This window comes from Lissotriton helveticus, chromosome 7, assembly GCF_964261635.1.
Source record: "Lissotriton helveticus chromosome 7, aLisHel1.1, whole genome shotgun sequence".
Classification (NCBI taxonomy): Eukaryota; Metazoa; Chordata; class Amphibia; order Caudata; family Salamandridae; genus Lissotriton; species Lissotriton helveticus.
Genome location: NC_136068.1, coordinates 1364291230 through 1364300345, shown reverse-complemented (window position 1 = coordinate 1364300345; position 9116 = coordinate 1364291230). Strand labels below are relative to the sequence as shown.

Genomic DNA, 9116 nt, shown 5'->3' with positions numbered 1-9116 from the left:
AGAGACATCGCTGAGGAGCGCAGGATGCGCCTACGATGATAAAACTGGACTCTTTTCCTAAGATGAGGGGCTCCAATGTCATGGAGGGCCTTAAAGGCCAAAACAAGAGCCTTAAAGTGGATCCTATTGCGAATCGGGATTTGCGATGCAGCAACATCCGCATCCTCGGGCCGAGAGAAAGTGTGTCCATGGCTGCAGCGTTTTTGTATCACTTGCAAACGGGTGAGTAAGTATTCTGGTAGACCCAGGTACAGGATATTAACGTAATCCAGTCTGGAGCTTATCAGGGCCTGAACCACAATTTTCCTGTGGGGAGCTGGAAGAATGGGTAGAATCTGTTTCAACATTTTCAGAAGGCCAAAACATTGACCAGCTACCGCTTGGATCTGTGGCTTCATATTTAGGGTGTCATCCAATTTCACCCCCAGATTTTTGACCAGCCTATCGGCGGTGGAAGGGGAAGGCATGTCCTGTGGCCACCAGTTGTGCCACAAGTTATTTGGGGGCAAGCCGAAAAATATAATTTCAGATTTTTCGGAGTTGCATTTCAATTGATTTAACTGGACTTACCCGAAGACTTGAAATGTGAAAACAACCTGATACGGTAACAGCCCCAAGAGCAGGAGCGGGTCAATGTCCTCCTCCTTGAGTGGGAGTGAGCATTATGTGATTTGGGGTCAGTGCTCTACAACCTACAACTTGGCTTTGCATTCATGAATCACTTTTGTGTGTATCATTGCACACTTTTTGCACAAATTGCAGTCATAGACGGAACCAAAAAACAGAGACAAAACTCGTTGGGATCTGTCACAGACATTTGTTTGCAAAATTGTTAAAAGATTAGTAAATCAACAGAATCTGAAATGCAGCTTTTTGACAATGTTATCAAGCTAAAAACAATCTTTATTTGTATGAGCCGAAGTAAGCATTATTGTGAAGTATTTATTTTTCACATGCATGCAGTTGCACAATTACTCGCTGTTAAATAGTTAAGTACAAACAACACCATTTAAGGCTCAAAACCAATGTTTATTATCTTCTTGACTGTGGCCAACACATCTAGGATTTAGGTGGCAAGCTAAAATAATGTGACTCATCACAGAAAGTACTCTTTAATGTTATATTTGACCAATTCTTAATGTAGTCATACATAAAGTACACATGGGCAAATATAAATATGTTTATCTTCATATTTATTGTACATTTCCATACATATTTATCACACTAAAAATTATTTAACAGTGAGTACATTTCTGTACACAGAATTGCAAAATAAAATGACTTGAAAATTGAATGAATGGTGCATATGAAAATCTCCTTGTTTGATAAAAACTGATCAGTTTGAACATGGGATATATCAACCAATGCCATCTTGACTACCTTCAGTGAAGGGGTGCTACACCACTTCTCCAGTGGTGGTAGTGAGCAGAACCAACATCCGCTTCTCTCACAACATGTTTGGAGTGTGGGAGTTATTAATTTACAAACAAAATACTGACAACATGAAATGCATTCTTCAATGAGCCTTTACCTTTTACTGTTTTGAAAATCACTGTACAAGGATCACACTAAACACAAGAACACTGCATAGATATAAAGCATAGGTCAGATGTCACAACTGACTCATATACACATAAGGCTGACATACTACATGTACGGAATGACATAGACTTTGTCCAAAAGAGTTTTAAAATTACTTTCTTGATAGGAAGTAGTTTGATTTAGGTTTCTGTAATCTTTCACCACACCTTTTCTTAGTATGTCGAAAGAATCTAACACTGCATTTAAAACTTAACTGGTATGTGTTCCTCAAAGGTATGTGTATTGTTTCTTTTGCAGCATATTTCCACCTTTATTCCATTCAGGTAACTTTTGGGGTTCATCTCATGAATCACTAGCGTAGTATAAGGTTATTTCTAGTACATAGTGCATTTTCCGATTTTTTTGCCAGCTGAAATCGCAGCATTCATTTCTGTACACTTCCTCCTGAGATTTGACAGCATAGGTAACTTGTACTGTTATATGTGGTTTGGTGGAGGCATATCGTTTCGTAACTTCACTACTATTTATTTTCTTCTTCACCCTTGCACATATCTTTCTGGTGACGGTCGCCAACTGTCCTACCTGAGGGGCTAAATCGCTTTCTCTGTGTGATCTTATTCTTTGGGAGTAAAATGTATCTCTATGTTAAATGTACAATAAATTTTTTTGTATTCAAAGGTATTAAATATATACATATTTTCGTATTTTGTTCTTTGTTTCAGTGGCCCCCGAAGAAGGGACGTGGTGTCCCGAAATGCATTGGGCCACCCTGGAATTAATTTTTTTCCACTGTTTTGCATGTCATACAGAATTGCTTTGAATTGCTTTATTGACAATGTTAGCTACTGAAGAATATGTTTAACATATTAATTTATGAAGCATCAGAAGGATGTATTTATCTTGTATCTTGAATTTCGAATTGTGTTATTAACAAGTTATGATTTTTCGGACACAAACTGTGTATTGACCTCTTTTTGTTAAGAAAAGGATTAACATGAGGAAAAATTAGTAGAAACACATATAAACTGCTTTCTTGTTTTTGAAACTCAGTTCAAGTAGTGCACACAGTTACTCAAGTGAGAGTTCGCTTGATATTTCTTAACTCATTTTCACCTGGGATTGGCAGCCCACTAATACTGTGTAGCACACTAAAAACAATTTTAAACATAACTACATTGGTCTAAGTATTTTGGAATATCAATTTAGATTGGATACTATCAGGTGTGCACCGCATAAATCGTTTTCTGTAACATGTGTTCCTTAATGCCCACTGGTTATTTCATAGAAGGACTGCCAAAAAAGATTTAATTTGAGAATCCAAGAAATGTATATAATGAGATGATTAAAGGTCTATATACAATTCTCCACTCCTGTGACAATACTGATAACAGTTTGCATTGATTCCATCATGTTGCTAAGACCTCATTTCTAATGGTTTTATAGGGACTGGAGGTGGCCACACAACATCTGAAAAAGAAAAGCAGGCATCACGGTAAGAAAAACAAACTGGCAGTTTTTATCATGATAATTGTTATGATGAAGATTGTTATGACTATGGAATAATACTAATAATACTAATACAAAGATGAAGACAAATATGTTATTATTAGGTGTTTTCAGGAGGACATTCAAAGGTCGGATATTCACTATAACCTGATTCTTGAGTTCTTTCAAAGATAACAAAAAAAAATCTTTCTTTAAGCAACCGGTGCAAACCAAATCACTGTAATGTGTACTATAATAAATGCATTAACGTTCAGTTTCATTTTCTGCTGCTTTTTATGCATGACGTAAACAACTCCCCATTGGACTGTTTTCTTCTAATCTAGACCTTGCTAATCTTCTTTTCTAGAAAGAAAGATCTTAGACTGAAATTTATTTTCATAATGTATTGACACACTAAAATCTCAATTTAAGGTGGCATTCAACTGGCTTGTACCACTCTGTATAGTAAGTACACTCATTTTGTAGGTGTGCGTTTTAAACAAACATCACAAGTCCTCTTTTTACAATGAAGCTGGTATTAGTTAGTATTGTTATGGTCATCCACAGATATCAAACGATAACTGAGTTGACTCAACATCATCAGGATTGCACAACTTTATCGAAGTGTAATCTTAAATATGTTTTTATTGTATAATGTCTTGCCTTTTTAAATTTTATTATGGAGAACAAACGGGATTTGCAATGATGTTTTCTTTTCTTTTGGTGCCTATATTTATTTGTGCTGTTCCTTAGAACTGAGATGTTAAATAACTTAGAGTATATCCCGTTTCTTGCTCATTTCTATGAGCAGTAGAGTTCATATAGGCGCCTATTATGATTTTGGTTGGAAGACTTTCCAACCGAGATCGTCGGATTTAAATTTCCGACCACCTCATTACAATTTAGGCAGTCGGAATTGAAACTAGCCGGTAATTCTGGCTGGATTCTGACAGGCTCAAGGAGCCCATTGGCCTGTCGCATACCGGCACTTAATCCCAATGGATGGCATTTCCACTGTTGGGATTACTATGCTTAGTTTCACACAGGCTTTCCAAGTGCCTGCCTCTGCTAATGGGCATGTATAGATTGCATAAGCAATTGTATGATTTCTAGGAGGGAATACGTGGGAAGCCTGAGATTAAACATATAATAATTTGCTTTTCTTTGGCCCAGCTCAGCACTAGGTCATCTCACTAGCCCACATACCAGCACTTTATTAGGCAATTGTGTGCTACATCAGTGGTTAGAGGTAGACTGGTAGGTACATAACGGTTTCAAAGTGGCCTGTAAATGACTGAATCAAGGTTCTCTTTTGTCACTTAGCACCATGGCAGGAAGATGGAATGTGCTGCAGTTGGCCTCAAGGGCAGTGACTGGTGCAGGAAAAACATAAAATATTGGGCAGGGAGGAAATGACTCAAGCTGGCATATGGCTGATGGGAAATTCGATGGGCACTAGGTATAACAGGCAAATTTAAAACAGTGGAAGTTAAGTAACCAGAGAAATTGAATGGGACAGAAGGGAATAATTCTGAGAATAGCAGGGAGGCAGGATCACAGACACAGAAATGACAAGGGACAGTATAGTGACTTGGAAAGGGACTGGAGAAGGCTCAAGTCAGAAAAGCTTGTGAGCACTTTGGACATTGAGGAGGTACGGGGTGTTCATGAGAAATTCCTCAATCCATGTCTTTACTAGGATTTTGTTAGATCCAGTGGTTTCAAAGTGGCAAATGTAGCACCACTGAATTTGACACAGTAATACACATATATTTTACCCTGAGCCAAAGTGGCCTAATTAAGTCAATTTCATTAATATGTCGGTAGGCCTTTATGTAACTGGTTGAATATGTCCAGGATGTTTAGATCAGTCTTGAGATGATATTCTATAGAGATCAAATGAAACCAGTTATGCATCTTTTGCCCCCACAAGTGAATATGGAGATAATTGTAGGCATCTATTTTCTACCCAAACTAAATCCAAAGAGATTAAATCCATAATTGAAAAATGAAAAATATCTGACTTCTGGGACATTAATATGAGCAAGAAATCTCAGTAGTGTTGAGGAGTTGTTTCTAATCTGTATAAACATATTTGTATGACTAATGAGAAATAAATTCTATTATTCTTAAAATCTACTTCTCCTGTAATATCACCTCCATGTGCTTTAAAGGAATGAATGCTCCTATTCAGTTAGATGACATTTCATATTTCAAAAAAGCCCTTTCAAACAGGAAAACTTTAAGTCCCGACTTACTTTCCACCAAATGATATCTCACCATTCTACTAGATGTTTTGGAAATATTAGCAAAATTATTTTGATCTACGTAAGATACCCAAAAAAAATATGCATTGGCATAATTTTCTTTCTTTCCTATTGCACTGATAATATCTGATTCATAAATATTTGCACAAATCTTAGTGCTGAACAGAATTGTTTCAGACTTAATACCTTTGAATCGATAGGGGTTTATCTAAGGTAGATATCTGTACAGCAAATGGTTGAAGGTACTAGCAGTTCTACCCTTTACTATCATTCACTGCGGGTCATTATGCATTATTAATTTTGATTCCAAGAAAGCCTTAGTCTGTGTCACTTGGGTTTTTCTTGTGGCACCCAACCGTTCTATGGACTTTTATGGTAGCTGTTTTAGGTTAGTACAACCATTGTACTTAATTTTGATTAGAAAATCGTAAACGAATCAAACATTGCATCATTCACAATAGGCAGAGGTACAATAAGGTGTCTGCTCTGGTCAGCATTATTTGCCTTTTATACTAACCCTTTCACGCATAAATCATGACAGTCAACATCAGTTATGCCATTTCATATCTAACCATGCCATCAAATTGACAAGTACTTTAATTTTTTTTCAAAATTATCCTAGTTCTGCTTTTTTGAAATCTATTAACATCTTTAAATAAGTTAGTAAGTGTTGTGTATATACACCTTGAAACTGTGAAAAGATAGAAGCAAAATCTTCCTCTCACAGAGCAAGCTCAACATAATTATGAATTAATTTTGCACAAACTTCACATCATGTCCTGGAGTTTTGTTTGCAATTTGTTTTGTTTTAATGAGGACAGAACAATAAAAGACAATATTAACATAGAACTGGAGGTCTTTTGACATCAAATTTGTGGGCTAAAGTTTGGTCTGCAGATTTTCCTCAAAATCAATTTTTGATTGACCCAGATCAATGCAAAGCCTTTCAACTGTTCTGTGCTTGAAAATGTGATATTTTCACAATCTTACATGGGTTTCTTTCTACGATATACTGGCAATAAGCACCCCAAGCACTGAGCTTCTATAATAAGTTTACATTTATTTAAACTATTGCATACAACGAGAAACACTCAGGATACAAACACTTGTTCATCAAATCCCACTAAGGAATGAGTTGAAGTTACTGAAGGTTTTTACATTAAAAACTAAAGAGGTGAAAACCTGGTACTCAATCTGCTTTCCTAGAAGATCTATTTGATCAGGGAGGAAAATATTGAAACTAACAAACAAATAGGTACCCAACCACTCTGAGATTTTTTTTGTTAGAAAAGAGCTTTTTCTAAATTTGGCTTTTTTATTGCTTTTGGGTAGGACATTTGATTCATGCTTTGCATAATAGATATTTTACAAGGAATACAGAGTCTGAACAAGTCTTGATTGATTTTGAATATGGAATCCTTTACTTTTAAAGCAAGGACAAACTAAATACCCTGGAAAAGGTCAAGTGGACACTATCTTTTTTTATGACATGTTCTCTTTGCTCGCAACACTCAGGAAGAAGCATATTTTTTCCGATGAGCATTTTCATCAAGTGTTGAGTGTTGTTCTTTGTTCAACACGTGCAATACTGTTCATGCGGACACCTTTGTGACCTTTGTGCTATCTCTACAATAGTTAAGGAAGATACTTCCACTGACTTAAGGTTAATCATTTTTGTTACAAACTATCTCGTTTATCGGCTCTCTACACAAAATCATTCAGTAATTTTCATTCTGATCATCTTATAAGATGACACTGATGAAAGAGTAACCCTAAAAAGGTTTTAAATTGGTTACTTAAAATTAAAATGTTTTCATTAATTGAACTTCAGACTATAAAAAGGCACTATTGAAAGTTGAGCGTACCGTCTACTGGCAAATGATGATTGATTACAAAGTTTCTTTACTAACTTTTCTAATATTTCTGCCCCACTTTTTTTCTCTCAATTTGTTTTGTATACTTTAATGCTGTTTTCTGCTATTCCTTCTTTACTTAATCATGTCCTTATTGTTTCTCATCTCAATGTTTTATCTACATTGTAAGTGACAACTTAAAATTATCTTCCTCCTCAGGGAGCATTTTACTATTAGTCTTTTCTTTCCTCTGCTCAGTGGTTCCCAAAATGTTTTGACTTGTGGCTCTCTTGACCTAATTGGTAGTTGGCCGTGGCCCCCACTATTTTTTTACCGGTGGGGCAATGTAAGCCCGACCTCGGGAGTACTTCCAGTTATCTTCCTGAAATTAATTGGAATGCGATGAAGGTATTATAATCATATTTGTAACAAAATAAAAATATAACAGTTGTTTAATAAGAACTTGTTAAGTAAGAAATGATACAATATTGCCAATTTGTTTCCATAACTTTAACAATTTTTTTTAACCACACAACAAGCAAGCAGGACTCGGCCAAAGTCAGTCGGAAGGCGAATAAGGGGGACCAAGCTTATTCTGTTTACAGGGCAGACAAGTAGGTCTGGGTTACAGCCAGGCACAAAGCAAGTTCATGTGGCAAGCCTGTCACATGCCAAGTCTGCTGGACAGTGGGAGAGAAAGTCACTTTGCATACCGCCCACTACATCTCAACCGAGCAAGTCACATGGCAAGACAGCAGGACAGCAGAAGAACAAGTGGCATGAGAGGCTAGTTACAGTAGTAGTGGATGCAGGCCTGAACTTCTGCCAGTTGCATCTGGGAGTAGAACCAGCCTAATTGGGCATTATATCCTGCAATACAAGAGCCCTAATTAAAGAATATTAATTACACTCCACATCCACATCTCTGTATTGCTCTGTATTCATGTGCATTGGGTATGGAGGGCACTGATATATCCCTGTCTTTTTAATCCGAGAGGCATGTGTCCTTCAATTCTGAGTCACAGGCTGCTCCGGTACATAAAAGACACAGTGCGTGCCTGTTAACAGCGAGAAAACAATCATTTCACCCTCCTTGAGCGGGGAGAATGACGTCTTCGGGTACGCCCGGACCTGGATTCAGTGAAATAAGCCTTATTATCACTGGGTTAATAATCACAGCCCACAAATATCAGCGATGCAATGTCTCTTCTGAGGTACAAGCGCTAGGCTTGCCAAGTGTACGAAATAGGGACGGGTAGTACTAGTCCCAGAAAAAGTTTTGTACTGAAACTGGAGAAATATACGGAGGGTCAGACTGGGGCCGGGAAATTAATCCTGGTTGTAATGCGGCCTACTTCGGCAGTAATGAGTTTGCCCACTGGAATTTCTGATTCATAAAAACAGTTGCGGTGTTTCAAGTTCACACAAAGTCCGCGAACAGCAGCCAGCATATAATTATGTTAAGTTAGAAAGGACTTGTAGGGGGCGCAGCTACTCAGCAGTGTGTCCCGGCACTGAAAAGGAAGATACAAGAACCAGAAGGGGAAACTCCAATTATACCCAGGCTGAGTGAAGTTGTAGCAATATTTGAAATCATAAAGTTTATCTTGTTCTGCGAGAAGCCTGCCCTACGTGTTCTTTAAGATGCTGTCCTGTTTTTCGATGAGACTGTGGGCCACTGCACATTTATTTAACTTGTCCCTTTCAAACTTGACTTATCAAAATAAATGAGTTAATCATGAGGAAGAAGTGATTCAGCCCTCTTACCTATGTAACTTTTGAAGAGGGTCCCATGAGGCAAGGCAGAACATGGTGGGCAGCAATAACGCCCAACAGTCTGCTGTGTATGCCAGTGTATGCGGAGGCTACGTCTGTGAAAACAAAGCACGTACGTACACACGTATGGCGGTAGTGCGCTCTTAGGACATGGTTTGGCCCAGTAGTGCGGTAATGCGCTCTTCGCCAAACC

At 37.7% G+C, this 9116-nt stretch overlaps 1 protein-coding gene across 2 annotated transcripts in view; it reads right to left on the bottom strand.

The window, feature by feature from the left end:
* Positions 1-1008: 1008 nt before the first annotated feature.
* LOC144770290 (testis-expressed protein 47-like) overlaps positions 1009-9116 on the bottom strand; it is a 95459-nt gene continuing 87351 nt past the window's right edge. For both annotated transcript variants that reach the window (XM_078654686.1, XM_078654685.1), the window contains one exon: positions 1009-3009. Coding sequence is in view for 1 of the 2 variants with exons in the window: in XM_078654685.1 (XP_078510811.1) it covers positions 2957-3009 (53 nt within the window). In the remaining variant the exon portion in view is untranslated. The remainder of the gene's footprint in view (positions 3010-9116) is intronic.